The 16,896-nt window shown below is 56.9% G+C and overlaps 7 protein-coding genes across 7 annotated transcripts; 4 read left to right on the top strand and 3 right to left on the bottom strand.

The window, feature by feature from the left end:
* Positions 1-458: 458 nt before the first annotated feature.
* PHYSODRAFT_469706 (hypothetical protein) lies at positions 459-2,682 on the top strand (the record flags this gene model as incomplete). Its single annotated transcript, XM_009519112.1, has 7 exons — positions 459-626; positions 690-797; positions 859-978; positions 1,049-1,234; positions 1,306-1,813; positions 2,156-2,483; positions 2,553-2,682. The coding sequence occupies 7 exons, from the start codon at positions 459-461 to the stop codon at positions 2,680-2,682; spliced, it is 1,548 nt and encodes a 515-aa protein (XP_009517407.1).
* Positions 2,683-2,834: 152 nt separating this feature from the next.
* On the top strand, positions 2,835-4,682 carry PHYSODRAFT_472689 (hypothetical protein; the record flags this gene model as incomplete). The annotated part of the gene is made up of 3 exons (XM_009519113.1): positions 2,835-2,978; positions 3,096-3,960; positions 4,051-4,682. The coding sequence occupies 3 exons, from the start codon at positions 2,835-2,837 to the stop codon at positions 4,680-4,682; spliced, it is 1,641 nt and encodes a 546-aa protein (XP_009517408.1).
* A 359-nt stretch (positions 4,683-5,041) lies between these two features.
* Positions 5,042-8,216, bottom strand: PHYSODRAFT_475415 (hypothetical protein; the record flags this gene model as incomplete). Its single annotated transcript, XM_009519114.1, has 4 exons — positions 5,042-5,654; positions 5,719-5,942; positions 6,012-7,316; positions 7,491-8,216. 4 exons carry the CDS (start codon positions 8,214-8,216, stop codon positions 5,042-5,044), a joined length of 2,868 nt encoding a protein of 955 aa, XP_009517409.1.
* Positions 8,217-8,850: 634 nt separating this feature from the next.
* Positions 8,851-12,435, top strand: PHYSODRAFT_353731 (hypothetical protein). Its single transcript, XM_009519115.1, has 4 exons — positions 8,851-9,073; positions 9,157-9,335; positions 9,406-9,507; positions 9,585-12,435. Exons 1-4 carry the CDS (start codon positions 8,959-8,961, stop codon positions 10,536-10,538), a joined length of 1,350 nt encoding a protein of 449 aa, XP_009517410.1. The 5' UTR covers positions 8,851-8,958; the 3' UTR covers positions 10,539-12,435.
* A 462-nt stretch (positions 12,436-12,897) lies between these two features.
* Positions 12,898-13,272, top strand: PHYSODRAFT_475542 (hypothetical protein; the record flags this gene model as incomplete). Its single annotated transcript, XM_009519116.1, has 1 exon — positions 12,898-13,272. One exon carries the CDS (start codon positions 12,898-12,900, stop codon positions 13,270-13,272), a length of 375 nt encoding a protein of 124 aa, XP_009517411.1.
* Positions 13,273-13,366: 94 nt separating this feature from the next.
* PHYSODRAFT_466695 (hypothetical protein) lies at positions 13,367-14,893 on the bottom strand (the record flags this gene model as incomplete). Its single annotated transcript, XM_009519117.1, has 1 exon — positions 13,367-14,893. One exon carries the CDS (start codon positions 14,891-14,893, stop codon positions 13,367-13,369), a length of 1,527 nt encoding a protein of 508 aa, XP_009517412.1.
* Positions 14,894-15,426: 533 nt separating this feature from the next.
* On the bottom strand, positions 15,427-16,773 carry PHYSODRAFT_310202 (hypothetical protein; the record flags this gene model as incomplete). Its single annotated transcript, XM_009519118.1, has 2 exons — positions 15,427-16,499; positions 16,569-16,773. 2 exons carry the CDS (start codon positions 16,771-16,773, stop codon positions 15,427-15,429), a joined length of 1,278 nt encoding a protein of 425 aa, XP_009517413.1.
* Between the last annotated feature and the right edge of the window lie 123 nt (positions 16,774-16,896).

The raw sequence follows: 16,896 nt of genomic DNA on the forward strand, positions 1-16,896 counted from the left end.
GACGACGTTTTCTTACGTTTTTTGTCCCGCTCGTTGGTGCCTCGTTAGGATCTGCCCCTGCTAGCAGAATCTCCTTCAGCTCCTCCGCATTACCAGAGCGAATCGCCTGGAGAGCTTTCTTCGCCATAGCCTCCTTTTCAGGAGGTGCTTCTGACACCTTCCCCATCTCGAAACAGGAACTGTGGGCAACGGATCAGCAGCACGACCAGCCGTTGGTTTCACCTGGAACGGAGGCCGTGTTTCGCGGACATGAAGTGGTTGCCGTGGGCACGAACATGCTTTTGATAAGAATAGTGGCATCCCAACTACTGACAAACTTTTACCTCCTGCTCGACCTCGCCAAATTTACCAGGCTTGTCGTCTTCAACCCTGAGGGCGATCTGAGCTAACTTGGCCTCTGCATCTGTTTGACTGACCATTGAGCCACCATTCGGCTCTAGTCGAAGGCGCAGCGCGAGATGCAGGGGGTCCAGCAGCCTCCCGAGCTGCTGGCCTACAAGGCTCTGCAGGCGGTGCAACGCGGTAATGCCGAGGAACTGGCCAAGTTGATCCAGGCGGGAGCCAATGCCCACGTTATCAACGCAGTCGTCAAGACCGGCACGAGTCCGAATGGACGTCCGGACCGTGTAAGGCTTTGACTTGGTTCTATCACCTCACCTTTTATCATGCTGAGCAGTATTTTTCTTTAGGAAGCCAAAGGAGGGCTGCTGTACCACGCAGTGGACAAGGAAAACGTCGAGCTGGTTAAAGTTTTGTTAGGAAACGGAGCTGAAGTCAACGGATCAAAGCAGGACGAGGTCAGTCGCGCTGCATAATCTTGGAGGTGACGGTGACTAATTCCTCTCTTGCCCTGAGCAGAGTCCGCCGCCGCTTCGAGCTGCAGTTTTCCGTAAGAACATCGAGTTGGCGACGCTGTTGCTGAAGCGAGGAGCGAATGTGAACCGCAAGTACACTATTGTCACTGGCGCTAGCAAACGCGTACGTTGTAGTAGATTCTAGCACTTCATGTTTGAAACTTTAACTGATAGATTTTGTTCTGGATCGGTAGGCATTGACTGTGCTGTTCGAGCCGACCTCCGAGGGTGTATTCAGTTTGCTGCTTCGGAGAGGGGGCGATGTGAATGTAAAGGATTCGATGGGCGATACGCCACTTCATGTTCATGCCTCAAAGTGGAATGCAAGCTTTGTTAACGGCCTTGTGGAACATGGAGCTGATGTGAACGCAGTTGACACGGTAAGGATTTATGCACTTATCAAAAGTATTCTACTTCGATTCGCTTACCAGCTTACTGCATATCTGTTTAGGATAATCACACCCCACTAGCTCGCGCAATTCAGCAATGGGACTTTCCTGCCGGGTGCGACGAAGAAGTGGACTTTATTGACGTCTGCCACATCCTCATGAGCCACAAGGCCACGCTGCCTACAGCAGATTCAATCTCCAGCCGACCCGAACACTCCGACCGACTGCTTTGTCGACTTCAACTCGTGAAAGAGTGGGCTGCACAACGCAAAGTTGGAATGGTGGCGTTGACCCATGTACCAATTGAGATTTTCCGTCGAGGCACTGACGAAGTTGTCGCGTACTTTGCGTCGAACACGCTCGTTCCAGTTGCTGTCGAGCCGAGCGAGCAGCTAAGAACCGAGGCCCTTCCTGAGCCACCGCGAAGACTGACCAAAATGGGGGTCTCTGCGTGGTCAGCGGGCGAAGAAGTTCTCCAGAGGCAAGTGGAGATCTTACCCGCTTTGGATCGTGCCTCTAGTTCAAGAGTTGCACTGCCCAGCAGCGATGACATCAGTCCCTTTCCGGGACGTCAGGACCCCGAGCCCATTCTGCCAGACGTCGATCGTCGTCCACCACGTACTAGCAACGCGGCTTGGCTGCTGAGAGATCAGGTCGTTCCTATCGACCAGCTTCCAGCTCTGGGGGATTCCAAAGCCAGCAGCGGTGGCACCCAAGTCGATGAAATCGTGGCGCCCATTCCAGCAGAGAAGCCCGTCGAATCTGCCGAGCCCATTGCAAGCGCCCTTGATCCGGAGGCTGCGTTGTGCTCCAGGAGTGAAGTGTTAGCACCGATCGAGTCGCCACCTCCGGTCGTGAGTGATGCAGTGCTGGGTCCCGTTGCGAACGATACCATTCCAGCATTAGCTCGAGTGCCTTCGAAGGCAGCGTTACCGCCAGTGTCAGTCCGATCTGCTGTGCAGTCAATGCCCTCGCTGCTGCTCTATCGACTGAAGATCATGTGCGCTACGGGGCTCCGTCGCGTCTTGAAGATCCGTCGACAGAACCCCTACTGCATCTGCCGACTGGTTCGTGGCGACGGCGAGATGCTCGTTCAGTTCCAGACTTCTGTGCACCCGGGAGGCGGTCAAGTCCCCACGTGGCGGGGCCAAGTGTTCCAGCTGGCACTTACGCAGGAAAACACGCGCACGTGCACCTTGGTCTTCATCCTCAAGCACTCGGGCATCGTGTCCTCACTCGAGTAGGTCCTATCCTGTCTTAGTCAGCCTAACATGTTGGGCCTAACTTTTGTTTTTTGTGCGATTTATAGTGAACGTATCGCCGTGGGCATGATGCCGTTCCCGCACGTCCCGGTCGGCCACACTCTGAAGCACAAGCTGCTCCTACTGAACAACGACAAACCCGCAGGACGGCTAGAAGTCCAATTAGAAGCTTATTGATGCTCAATCAACATGGCTGCACTTTGTATCCGTCACACGTCGCATAAATAAATATTCCTTACGATCATCTAAAACACTGGTACAGTGTACCTTTTTTCAAAGGGGCGGCGATTTGTATCGCGCCCCCTTCTGTATGGAATTTGCCACGCACCATGCGGCGCTCGAGTCTGCGGCCGCGGCAGATCGATGTACACGCGCGCATGCGCATCATCCGCACGGAGGACGACCTGGAAGCGGATGACGACGGCACGGGGGGCGCCACGCACCCACACGCGGTGTTCCAGCAGCTCGTGGTGGTACGGCTTTCCTGCATTTCCTTTTTATTATGTTTTTTCTTATATATTCGTAAGAAATAACATTTTTATTATTGAACTAACAAAAAACTATTCTTATCCTGTCCTGGCCTAAAATAGAACCTGGAAGCTCGCCAGCAGGCAGGCAGCCAATCGAAGCGCAAGAAGAAGGACATCCCGATCCCGGTTATCCTGTCCGTGCCAACGTATGAGACTGCGGTGCCGGCCGACTTCGAGGTGCCCACGTCCTACGTGAGATTCCAGGCCCTGCCCAGGTCGGATGAGGATCCTGCAGGATTGGAGTCCTTAGGTCCGGAGCCGCAGGACATCGAGCTGGACCTGGGCCTGGAAGATATGCGTTGGCTGCGACGCCACCCCAAGTACGGCGTGGACGGAGACCCTCGCTACCAATTGTCCCAGGAGCGGTTCGCCCAGATGCTGGACGCGCTGGAGAAGGCGTCGGCGTTGCTGAACCCCAACGTCATGACGCTGTCGGAGGCCGAGGACGTGTTCGCCAAGCGGCTGAACATGCACAAGACGCCGCTCAACCGCGTCACGTGCGACGTGTACGCGTACTGGGCGGCCAAGCGCCAGAAGCTGCGGCGTCCGTTGCTGCGGCGCTTCTGGCCTCAGACGCCGTTGAACGACACCAACCCGCACGCTGTCTTCCGGCCGCGTGAGAAGGAGCGCTACAAGCTCCGGAAGCACCGCAAGAACGATTTGGAGGGGTTCCGCAAGCTGCAACAACTGCGTGTGGACTTTGAACGTGTGCGACGGCTGATGGATCTTGTGCGCCGTCGAGAACGAGCCAAGCGACTACAGTTGGACTTTTTGGACGAGATCCGGCGCCAGGCGGAGCATGAACTCACGAATCGCGGGCCGAATGCGGTCGTCCGCAAGCCGGTCATCCCAGTGGATGAAGAGCGCGAGCGCCACAAGAAGAAGAAGAAGAAAAAGAAGAAACATCGTGACAGTGAGAACGGCAGTTTGTCCGGGGATGGTAGTGGAGGACTTAGCGCATCAGGGGATTCGAAGGCGGGAGCAGATGCGAAATCCAAGGCACAGGCGGCTGCAGTTGAAGGTCCTCAGATCGCGCCGACATTCATGGAGTACGATACCTCCACGAACTTTGTGATGGAAGACGCGTCGGCAATGACGGACACCGATGGATCACCAAGAGACTTGAGCGGCCCAGTGTACCCGTCGTATCCCCTCTCGCCGTCTAAACTGATGGCGGCAATTTTCCAGCAGCCACCCAAGTACAGGTGCCGCGGACGTATTGGTCGTGGTGGAAGGCTGGTGATGGATCGAATCCCTGTGCCGTCTTCACGGTACTACGGCCCCATCGAAACAAGCGCTCCGTCCCTGAAGCCCACTCAAATGAGCTCAGCGCTAGCATCCGCGATCCAACAGAATGGCGCAGCGGGTGTACCCTCCGCGAACTTGGAGGTCGGTGTTGCTGCCAACCAAGGGGCTGTCCTCGTTCAGGAGCTGTCCGTTAAACCGTTGATGCACAAAATCAACCATTTAACGTCGAAGCGATTGGACGAGATCTACGGCATGAGTGACAGCGAAGATGAATACCTCGAGCCTCTTTCTTCGTCAGTGTACGAGACGCCGACGCGCAAATCTACAAGTGGTGGTAAGGGTGCTCACAGTACCCAAACAGGACCTGGACGGAAGGTGAAGTTCACCCTGGATGTCTAACAAAATGGCAAGACGAACTGTGCATGCCGGCTCAGACACTACGACAAGGCAGTAAAACCCCCCTTGAGAGCGGAACGCGAAATGCAAACCAGAAGACACAGTTGTGAGCTTGTTAAGTTATGGTGTGTTTTGTTTTGTTTATCATTTTTGCTGTCGCTTGTCAGTGAGCTCGGAGAATGGGCGTACGATCACCTGGATGGCATTCACGGTTAGTTCTGCAAGGATACCCGTGTGCATGTAGACTAACGCGGTGCTTACGGTTGTTGAAGCTGTACGCGTGATGATTTCACCCCCAGGCCTTTGCGCGGCAGTCTTTGGTCGTCTACAATGCAGGCACGAGCAGGTTAGCTCAAGGTTCATCAAATGGCTGCCACGATTGGGTCGACGTACTCATCGGAACGACCAATCGGTTTCTTCCGGAATGCGTTCGGAGTGATCGCGGGGCCGTAAATCACCTGATCCGAGAGCTGGGTCTTTCGAAGCGGGATCCGGTTTCTGCCGTCGTCAATGTTCAAGAACGCGGGATTTCGGTAACTCCACTCGTTGTCGTACTCGGTGTGTGGACTCAACAACTGCAGCTGCAAATGCTGCCGCTGCCGCCGCCGTCTTTCCAACGCAGAAGTTGAGGCGGCGAATAGCTCCTCTAAAATCCCCATGTTGATACCTAGATCGTTGTAGACTCCCACAGGCTGCGAGTACCCTGGGTATTGTTGGTACGGATACGGCAGTGGATGAGCCTGGTGCTGGTTGTGATACACAATTGGCCGCGGAGGAGAACTCGGAGGAGAGCGGGGAGGTGACCCAGGCCGCTGAGAAGTGGGGGATCCCGGATTTGATGCATGTTCAGGTTCCGTGTCGTCGTCATGAGGTGCCCGTGCAAACGGAAGGTGCTGATCGCAAGACAAACATCGCAAGGGGGACTTGGTGAGGGACGGTGGAAGCACGCTTACCCCGTTGCCTGATTCAAGGAGGCTGCACAAGCACACATATGTCAGTATGGATCAATGCCTGTCGTGGGAACAGCATCCGCAAGAACCTTTGCAGACGATCGATCTCAGCCCGATCCGCTTTTTGCCGTAGGTCGTGAGCGAGCTTTTCAGCAGTCGAATCCAGTTCATGCGTGATTCGATCGGTCCTCGCATGCAAGTCGCTCGCTAACTGCTCGAGCATCTGAGAGCTCGGGAGACCTGCCATCCTGTACCGCAGATCATCCACCGTATCCAGCATTCGCACCGCTGAATCTGCAGCCGTCGCAGTGATCTGCAAGACAAATGACGATGAACTGCTTGAGAAAATGACTCACTCATCGATGAAGGCTATAAGGCGTACCTGATCTCGAAGCTCCTGAACGAGACGCAACGTGTCTTCTTTGCTTGGGCACGCACCCAATTGGGTTCTAAGTGCCTTCTCGACTTCTTGCTGCCGCCACAACTCCTTTTGAAGCTTCTCGAGCCCCGCCTGCTGCTGCGTCTGTGTCTGCTGGAAGTGTTCCTGCTGGAAGTCCACAGCGTCCAGCAGATTCGCCGTCCCCAACTCCATGCGATGAATCACCTCAGCCAGGAATCCTACTGCAGGGAATTGCAAGTCAGCGTGCTCCGCTACCGCTGCCCGATACGACGAGTCGACATTTGCAAGAAGCTGCCGCAGCGAGTACATGGTGCTTTCCTGCTCAGCCTCCTTTGTCGAGTCATTGCTTGGTGACGCGGATCGGTGAAGTAGTTGGACGACACGATCGACCGCCTCATGCAGCGCTGTGATAGCTGGAGCTTTGACCGTCTGCTGCTTCAACTCGTTCTGGAAACCCTGAAGATTATGCTGCAAGGTCGAGAGCGTCTCAGGGTTCGCTCCGTAAATGCAGTTGTCTGCCGCAGTCTTCAGCCACAACGCCCCTGCTGCTTCTAAAGCTTCTGGGGATACGAATCGCCTCTCGAAGTCGTTAACAAGCTGCACGACTTGTGCGATTTCATGACCCTGAGTAGCTTGTGCAGCGGCCATGATGCCACTAAGCGCTTCCAGTTTCCGGTCGAGTTCGAGCTGGGTGGTGATCATATCCGCTTCTCTCCGCTGTTCTTGCTCACGCCGCCATTCCTGCTCCAGCTGCTGCCGATCTTGATCTCGCTGATGTCGATCCTGTTCTCGTTGATGATGGTCCTGCTCTCGCTGTTGCTGATCCTGCTGGTGTCTCTGAAGCTGCTCCTGGAGGTGGAAAATCCACTGCTGCTGCTGTTGAGCCGCGTCATTTTGCTGCTGTTGCCACGCTTCGCTGTGTTCCTGCTGTAAGTGGGCACGGGATTGCATAAGGAGCTCGTGCATTCGACGCATCAATTCCTCCTCCCGACGTCGCTGCTCTCGAAGCCTCGCCTCCTCTTGGCGCTGCAGATCCTGGCAATTCCGGAAGAAGCTCTTCGTCCGATGCAGATTAGTATCGATGTGGGTTGACGGTGGTAGGAATGGAGGCACGTGGTCCGATTCTTCGTCGCCGTTGTCTTCGTGTTCGTCCGCTGGACTTGCCTGCTGGTTGTCGACCTCATTGCTGACCGATCTAACCACTTCTTCCTTCTTGGTCAGCGGCGAAGCCTCAAGTTGCGGAGTGATGGTCTCAACCACCTGCTTCAGGCGCTTGTTTGACTGCGGCTTGGCTGGAGGCGTCAATACTTGTTTATCCACTGCAGAAACCGGCCAACTTACTTGCTCGACGTGCGGTACTTGGATATTCGTCTCAGGCTCTTGGACCCTAGAAGGAGTGTCTGACGCTGTGGCCATTGTTTGATCCTGGGATTGATTTTGCAGTGTTGGCACAGGTGATACCGTTACTTGAGTTTTGTCACTAATGTCCAAGTTCATCGAGGGGTTCTGCTGCGCTGTAGCGTCCACACTTGCCTCTTGAGGTTTGGCCACAGGTTCTTGAGCAGTATTGACGACAAGTTCCGATCCAGCAGGTGTTGAAACATCAGATATTGAATGAGTCTTTCCGTGGAACATCTTGGGGTCGTCGTGCTGGATCGCTAGCTCCATGAGGATGGCCTCGTTCTCCGTCAGCACGTCCGAGATCGAGTGCAGTCGCATCTGCTTGGCCTGGACGACCTCCACCACGTTGTTCCCGTGCGGCTGGAAGAGCACCTCCAGCACCATGTTGAGCTGGCGCGACAGCGTCATGACGTAGTACTCGAGCTCCTCGTTCCTGCCGCCGCCGTCGCCTTCCACGACCGTCGCTACCGCTGGCGGCGACGCGTACGAGGCGCAATCGATGTCCTGTGCGAACGATTGGGGGAGCGACGCCAATGCCGCTGAAGCTGCAGCAGCTGCAGCCGCTGCTGCCGTTGCCGCGGACACCTCGGCGGCCGCGACGTTGCTGGCGTCGATGCGCTGGTGCACCAAGTTGAAGTTGTTGCTCACGTCCGTGCGCAGCATCGCTACGCTCGACTCGACGAGCGCCACGCGGTCCATGAAGCTCTTGACGAGCGTGTCGAAGACCGTGCCCTGCGAGACAAAGAAGGCCGTCACATCGCTCTCGATGGCGTCGAACAGCGGCATCCTCGTGATCCCAGAGGAAGACCCGCCAACCGCCCGAATGTAGCCATGTCCGTCTGCGTCGTTTCGTAGCACACTGTACCACACTTTCGGTACGTTCACAATCCACCAATCACAGCGCTCCATTGCGATGTCTTTGTGACATGGACTGTCACAGTTTGTGGGTAAACCTGGATGCATAGTGAAACCAAGCGTCAACACTTAACCTGACTCTCACTTTGCGTCCCTCCTGGCCACGACAATGCGGGGACTAGCGCTGCTGGCTGCGGCCTGCCTGGCCTCCGTCTCCCTCGCCGACAGCGCGCTGTTCCACGACAGCGTCGGCGTGCAGTGCTCCACGCGTACCGACTGCGGCTACGTGCCGGCGCTCGCCTGCGTCGAAGGGTGCGTCCACAGTACAGTCTCCGACATCAATGTATCAATCGCTAACCATTGAATGCTTATCCTGTATTACAATACCTGGATCTGCAGCAAGTGTGAATACTGCCGACCTGACGGCGACGACTGCAGCGCCGACGGCTCCAAGCGCTGCCAGGTGGTGGAGACGCTGAACGAAGCCGCGGGAGAGATGCAGACGCAGTTCGCACTCAACTCGGCGGGCGAGACCGTCCCCGTGGCCTTCTGCATCGAGAAGAACCTGTTCGACCCCTTCACGTGGAAGGACGTGGTGGCGACGATCATCGCCTTTGTGAGCACAGCGCTGGGCTCCGGCTGCGGTGTGGGCGGCGGAGGTCTGCTCGTGCCCATGTACGTCTTCTTCTACGGCCTCAGCCCCAAGCACGCCATCCCGCTGTCCAAGGCCACGATCTTCGGCAACGCCGTGTCCGCGTACCTCTTCAACTTTAACCGCAAGCACCCGAGTAAGTGGCGCAGTTGCAGTGGAGTTGGGTACTGGCAGAGATGAGGATGACTGACTGTATGTTCCGACGTTGATGCTTACTAGCCAACGCCAAGCTACCGCTTATCAACTACCAGGTTGCAGGCATTATGGAGCCGACGACGCTTATAGGCGCCATCTTTGGCGTCATGATGAACCACATGTTCCCAGACTGGCTCATCCTGGTGCTGCTGGTGTCGCTGTTGTCGTACATCACCTACAAGACCATTCTCAAGGGCAACAAGGTGAGCAGAAGCTGGAAGTTGGTTGGAAGGTTATTGCAATAACTGATTCAGCTTTAACCCGCGTTTGCAGATCAGTGAAAAGGAATCGAAGCACCAGCTTTCAGTTGTCAAGTCCGTGCTCAAGGGCGGCCCCGACGGTGGAGGCCGCAGCCGTCAGTGGTCGATCTACCGAGTACGTGCTAGCGTTAGTTTATTGACGAAAGCATGACACTCAGCTGTCTTTGTGGCTTGTTTATTGTGCTTCTACAGCGTTTTGACGTCGAAATCGCTGCCCGTCGGTGGCTGGCCAAGACCCGCCGCAACAAGAAGCTTCGCCAAATCCGCCTCGAAGACGAAGAAGACTTCAAGTCCCTCCCTCCTCTCCGTGAGCACCAGCCGTCGAGTTCCGATGCTCTGCTGGGTGGTCTGGATAAGCACGACTTCGGTACTTTCGTGTCGGACGACGACCAGCAACTGGAGCGCCGCAGTGCTATCGAGCAGCGCGAGATGCGCGTGTTCCCGCTCAAGTACATCGTGCCGCTCGTGGTTTCGTGGCTCGTGGTGCTAGTGCAGTCGATGCTCCGCGGCGGCCACGGAGCTCCCAGCATCATCGGCATTTCCTGCAACTCGCCCGACTACTGGATACTCACGTTCCTGCCGCTGTTGATTCTGGTGGGTATCACGCTCTGGGTGGGCTACCACCTGCGTCTTCTGAACCGCAGCAAAGTCCTATGTGATTACCCGTTCGTGGAGGGCGACATCCACTGGATCAAGCGGCGCATTCTCGTCTTCCCGACGCTGTGCACCATGGCCGGCGTGGCCGCTGGCTTGCTTGGCATCGGAGGCGGCATGGTCAAGGGCCCCATTATGCTCGAGATGGGTATTCTACCCCCGGTGCAGTCGGCCACTGCCAACTTCATGATCCTGTTCACCTCGTCTTCAACGACGCTGCAGTTCGCCATCAACGGCCAGTTCCCGGGCGAGCGCCAGTACGACTACATCGCGTGGTTCGCCCTCATCGGCTGCATCGGAGGCCTCTGCGGCCAGAAGGTGGTGGCGTACCTGGTCAAAAAGTACAAGCGCGAGTCGATCATGGTTTACCTCTTGGCCGTGACGATCGGACTCTCGGCGCTCGCCATGGGCTTCATCGGACTCAAGTCCACGCTCAGTGACATCGAGAAGGGCGTGCATCTAGGCTTCCACGGCATTTGCGACAACGAATGAGCTGCGCTCTGGATAGATCACCGGCTCAGTTCGGAGTGGAACGAAATGAATGCACGAACGCGCCGCCGCTAGATAGAGAATCGCGGCGGTACCTTCTCCATCCAATGCATTGTTCGTTCATTTCTCGCCGCACGGTTCGTGTACAGTCCAGTAGGATGTGTCCACCTAGAGACCTTTGCATAGAGCTTCGAGCAGACCAGTTGACGGTCGGAAGTCTAGCCTTAAATCATCGGAGCCCGTCTGCATATTGTCCGACGAATGGAATCCCCCCTTCCGGTGCTGCTTTTAACAGTGACAACGTGTAACTGCGTGCAGCGCGGTGCTGGACGGACACCGTCGAGTGCGGAGACCGATCTTAGTCTAATGGAGACTAACGCGGTGCGACGTGTGACGTGGTGGGGTCTGTGGGCGGGTATAGCATTTCCTCCATGACAGCGTCGGTGCTGGGGCTCTAATTGGCCTCCTGCGAGCTTTTCATGGCAGGGTCAAGATGGTGCCGAAGTATTTGCAGGCCACGGTTACCCTTGTGCCAGGCCCAGATTGACGCGCGTGGTCATCCCAACTCACATCTGCTTTTGCACCACCAGGCTCACTTCAAGTCTGGGCATCTTGGCTGTAGAACCATGAGGCCTTCCAAGTGGCTGCTGCTGCCGCTGCTGCTCGCGCTTACGGGCTCGACGACTGCCACGACAACGCTCACGAAACCGGGAGACGCGCCGTTCGCCGACGCCGTGGGGCTGGCGTGCAACAAACGCTCTGACTGCGGCTACGTCCCAGCATTGGCCTGCATTGAAGGGTGAGCTTCCTCTAACCATTCATTTGATACTAATCTTTCCCGATAATTGACCAAGCTGATGCCTATTTACTACGTGCAGCAAGTGCGAGTACTGCCGGCCTGCTGCCAATGACTGCAACGACAAAGGTGGCAACTTGGCCAATCGATGCCAGGTCATTGAGGTGCTGAACGAGGCCACCGGAGACATGGAGACTCAGTATGGACTCACGTCAGCCGGTGAGCCCGTGGCGGCTGCCTACTGCGTCGAGAAGAACCTGTTCGCGCCATTCACGTACAACGACCTGGCCACCACGTTTATCGCGTTCACGTGCACTGCGCTGGGTGCCGGCGGCGGTATCGGCGGAGGAGGGCTGCTGGTGCCCATGTACATTTTCGCGGGCTTGAACCCGAAGCACGCGATTCCGCTGTCCAAGGTGACGATTTTCGGCAGCGCGGTGGCCATGTACGTGGTGAATTTCCGCCGCAAACACCCGCGTGAGTATTAACCCCTGCGTACTTATTGGTCTTAATTGATACGGTGGTGTTCGTTTGCTGACAGGACTGCTGTGTGCTTTGCAATTTTCCAGTTAACAGGAACCGCCCGCTTATTGATTTTGGGTTAGTTGGGTTGATGGAGCCGACGACGCTGATTGGCACCGTCTTCGGCGTGATGCTGAACCACATTTTCCCCAACTGGTTGATCCTGGTTTTGTTGGTGACGCTGCTGTCGTTCATCACGTACAAGACCATTTTGAAAGGCAACAAGGTTGGTATATGGTGCTTACAGTTGTCGTACATTTGAATGATTGTTACTCATCCATGTTATGCTAGATCCAAGACAAAGAGTCAAAGCTTCAGCTGGCGCTCATCAAGTCCACGTTGAAGGGTGGACCAAATGGCGGTGGTCGTGGCCGCCAATGGTCGATTTATCGGGTACGAGCTGTACCTGATCAAAATTTGTGCGTTCAACATCCTAACCAAATTGTTTTTGTAATTCACACGTAGCGGTTCGATGTGGAAGTTGCAGCGCGTCGCTGGCTGGATAAAACGCGTCGGCGTCGTAAAGCTCGACTGGTTCGCGAGGAAGACGAAACGGATTTCCTGTCGCTGCCACCTCTTATCGAGCACAAGCCGGCCAGCTCCGACCCTCTCGTCGGTGGAGTGGACAACCATCGCTTTGGGACTTTCCCATCGGATGACGACAAGCAGACCCAGAGACGCAGCGCCATCGAGCGACGCGAAGCTCGTGTCTTCCCATTCGAGTACCTTTGGCCGCTGGTTGTCTCGTGGCTGCTGATTCTAGTGCAGTCAATACTTCGTGGCGGTCACGGAGCTCCGAGTGCGATCGGTGTGGCGTGCAACTCGACCGACTACTGGTTGATGACGTTATTACCGCTAGCTATCCCCATTGCGGTCTCGCTATGGATGGGCTATCGACTTCGACTGTTGAACCGCTTCAAGGTGCTGGGCAACTATCCGTTCCTCGAAGGTGACATCCACTGGATCAAGCGTCGGGTGTTGATGTTCCCAGCAGTGTGTTCTGTTGCGGGTGTGGCTGCCGGACTGCTGGGTATCGGAGGTGGAATGGTCAAGGGCCCCATCATGCTAGAGGCGGGTATTTTGCCCCCGGTTCAGTCTGCTACGGCCAGCTTCATGATCCTCTTCACCGCCTCCTCCACGACGCTGCAGTTCGCTATCAACGGACAGTTCCCGGGCGAGTTCCAGTTCGACTACATGGCGTGGTTCGCGTTCGTGGGTTTTGTTGGCGGCTTCTGTGGATTAAAGTGCGTGGGGTACTTCGTGAAGAAGTACAAGCGCGAGTCAATCATGGTGTACATGCTGGCGGCGACGATCGGGCTGTCGGCGGTGGCGATGGGGTTCATCGGCCTGCAGTCAACGCTGGGTGACCTCGAGAGCGGCGTGCACCTCGGCTTCCACGGCATTTGCGACAACGAATAGAGCCTGCGAGCTGTAGCTGTAGCGACGCAATCCATACATTGAGATAGATTTCACAACTACTAAGTAAGTAAGTAAGTGTCTTGAATTCAGAGACCTACGCTTCGGTCTCTCCAGACGGGTGTTCCTCGATAGCAGCCAACTGTCGGTACTGCTGGAATCTCTGACTGCGGACGCTAATGATCTTGCGTGACCTCCCAGGTCGCACTATCGGCGACGAGCGAGGAGCAGACAGCGGTTGGTTCATCTCAGCCGAGAGCGGAGGCCGTTCCTCCTCTGGGTTGTTGTCCACTTCATCATCGTGGACAGAGAACATGGATTCGTACGAGGTTTCCTCCTCTTCCTCTTGGTCCGACAGCAGGTCACGACTCTTGTCGCTGGGCTTGACAGCGTACCAAGACTCCTCTTCCTGACTGGAAGACGAGTAGCTGCTATTCGAGACTGGCGCAGGATCCCGCGCAGATCTGAGCACCGCAAAGCCGTCGGACGAAACCCCATGCGGATCCACAGGACGCTGCATCTCCTCAATGGGTTCACGTCCGTCCAGCAGCCACATCATGCCGCTCTGCCGCAGCTCGCGCTGCATCTCCGCGCGCGTTCGCATTTGCTCCACGCGGCTCGCATCTTCACTGCGGTTGAAGTTGATCGGCGAGCTGATGGCCACGAGGCTGCTGCGTCTGCCGTCGTCGTCGAACTCACTAGCTACGGTCTCTGCGATCGAGACGCGTCCGCGCATCCGGTTGGGACAAAAGTCATTCACGTGGTTCGCATTGTTGCTCGACGGTGGCTGTGGAGCAAAGCTCTTGTATACAGGCTCTGGGTCCGAAGCGTACTCTGGGAGATAGCTGGTCAGCAGCACGAGCACGTGAGCTTGTCGGTGGCGACGAGCGATAGCAACAGACGCGTCGATCGACCTGGCCGTCACCACTTGGCGCCCCAGCAAGGCTCGAACGCACTCGTAGTGGCCGTTGATGGTGGCCACAGACAGCAGCGAATGGCCCTCGAACGTGTAGTGAGCCCAGTCGTGTCGGTACCGGTCGAGCAAGTAGCTCAGAATGTGGTGGCGGCCGTACTCTGCAGCCACGAAAATGGGCATCGGCAGCTTGGATCGCGAGTTCTCCATCGCCGCAACCGACAGCAACCGGGTCGAAGCCACGGACGTTGGGGAGCTAGACTCATCGGACGAGGAGCGCGACGAAATGGACGTCATGGGTACGCGTCGCTGCTGCAGCGTGTGGAAGGCCTTCCAGTGGTCGTGGCGGATCACGAGGCAGTACATGGCTCGACTGAAGTGTGCGAGGACTTGGGGCTCCTCAAAGAAGGCGTCCAGCAGGAGACTCAGGATATCGACGTTGCCCAGTCGACAGGCGATCAGCAGCGCGTTGAGCTGGCAGGCGTCCGAGTAGCGGCGACGGAATCGACGCGAGTTGGACTCGTCCTCCATCCAGATGGGGGACGCGCCTTGGTCCAGCAGATCCGCCACTTGACGGGCCTTGCCCATGGTGACAGCCTTACGCAGGCGCATCTGCAGCCCTCGGTCTCCGATAGCTCCGTCACAGCCAGCAGCGTTGCCGCCGGTGTCTCGACGGAAGAGCTTGCGTATGAGTTTCGACACCTTGGCCATGGTCTAGAGGGAGGAGGTGTCGGCCGTGGAGTGTACCGGTAGTGGCGCTTTGCCACTGGGGAGGAGAATAGGAAAATGAGAGAGTCACAGCGTGGCTGCTGCAGAAGCAGGTGGAGGCGTTGGCCATTAGCACAGCGCCATGCTCTCGGGCACCTGGCGTGAGACGAAATACGTCGCCTGCTCTATAGGTGAGCGCCTCGAGGCGCCGGTGGACTCCTCAGACAGCTGCGGGTGTCGCTCGCATCGGAGCCACGCCCACACCCGCCCAGCCGCTGTTACGAGGGTTCTGTACTACAGCATGTTGAAGTGGCCGACTCTCTTCCGCTATGATCTTGGCAACACCGAGAGCGCATCCAGCGTAGCACATGGCATAGAGCGATGTCGATGCCTGTCAAAATGGACCAACGTCTCAGTGACAGCAGGCGTCAGCGAACGGGGCTCCACGCAGACAGAGGTGTCCATCTCAAGGATACTTTTCGTTGTGTGAGCTAGCTACACGTTCGAGAGCCAAACCAAAATTAATGACAGTCTCCTCAGTACGCGCGCAGGGTTTCTGCCAGTTCCGCCTCTGCCTTGTTCATCCGCCGGAGCTCCTCCTTTAGTGCGCGCGCTTCGACGTCACCAAGCAAGACGCGCCGGACCAGGTGATTGCTCTCGAGCGAGCCCGAGATCGTCGCGGCTACTGCTGCAGCCACGCACGCCGCCTCCAGTAGCCCACGCACGGGACTCGCGCCAGCCTGCAGCCACGCGACGCGGCGGAACGCCACGTTGCCCATGCTCACCAGCACGTACGAGGTCAGGATGAGGCCGATGGGGCGCCGTCGCGACGGAGACTCGATGAAGATGGCCAGCGACGGCAGCGCGCCGCCCAGGAAGAATTGTAGCTTGCGATGAGCTACAGAACGGTCCCCAAACTTGCCCATTTGACACGACAGCACCCAACCCACGTACACGAACGTCGTGAAGTACGTGATCGATCGCAGCAGCTTGGCCACGAACCGCCGGACGCGCGTGGGCAGCGGCTTGGAGCGCACTTTGGCGTGGCGGTGGGCGAACATCCACGCGGAGAAGTGCACGGGGAAGTACAAGCGGAAGGCCTCGGTCGTTATGCGCGCGAGGAAGTCACTGCGCGCGAACTGCCCACAGCTGAGGCCCTTGTGGCGCATGGAGCACGGGTTCGGATTGAGGCCGAGTCGGTACTGGTCCTGCAGCTCGGACGCCATGGGCTGCGTCAACAGCACGTACTTGAGAATGAGCCTCATGTGCGACTTCTGGTAGCTGTCGGGGTGGAAGAAGCCCGAGTAGTAGATCCACCCGACCGCCGTCATGAACGCCAGCAGCTCCAGCGGCTTGAGCAGCGTCAGGTTCGGATGCTTGGCCATCAATTGCTGGACGAGCTCACTTGCTGCGTTGGTGGACAACAGCGCCACAATGGCCGGGCGGGCTTTGGGAGACAAGCAGGCGGTGCCGAGTCCCGACGCCACCGCAGACGCCCATACAGCCCCCGGGACTATTAGAGGTGGCTGGCTGTTGGTCTTGTCATCTGTGGACTGCTGTTGCTGCTTGGCGCGCACGGAGGCGGCACGTTGCAGGTACCTGAATACGCCTGCATTGCACCGTTATAGGTGTTAGATGGCTGCAATACTGTTAATGTTGTTGGTAGTGGTGGACGCACCGATGAAAAGTGCAAGCGCTGCGATGTTGCGCGACGGCGGGGCGAGTGTCAACCGAGTCAGTTGTTGCCGCTGCAGCAGCGTCAGCAGCGCCTTCCGGTTCCCCATCAAGTTGGCAACGGCCGTTGCCGCCAGCAACGCAGCGGAGGCCCCACGCACCGCATGATGCGCGGGTGACACCTGCGCCAGCGTCTGTGGAGCCAGCATTGACAACGTAAACTGGTTCGCTTTGTTGATGTAGGACAACTGGACGATGACGAACATTCAATTTGTAAACATACAAATCTAGATCTTAAATGCGTGAACAAATCTTAAATTTATGATTCGTCT

The sequence above is a fragment of the Phytophthora sojae genome, assembly GCF_000149755.1.
Source record: "Phytophthora sojae unplaced genomic scaffold PHYSOscaffold_1, whole genome shotgun sequence".
Classification (NCBI taxonomy): domain Eukaryota; phylum Oomycota; class Peronosporomycetes; order Peronosporales; family Peronosporaceae; genus Phytophthora; species Phytophthora sojae.

Coding starts and splice junctions, on each gene's coding strand:
- PHYSODRAFT_353731 (XM_009519115.1), top strand. CDS start 8,959: ATGTACGTCTTCTTCTACGGCCTCAGCCCCAAGCACGCCATCCCGCTG. Junction 9,336..9,405: donor CCATTCTCAAGGGCAACAAG/GTGAGCAGAAGC, acceptor CCGCGTTTGCAG/ATCAGTGAAAAGGAATCGAA. Junction 9,508..9,584: donor GTCAGTGGTCGATCTACCGA/GTACGTGCTAGC, acceptor GTGCTTCTACAG/CGTTTTGACGTCGAAATCGC.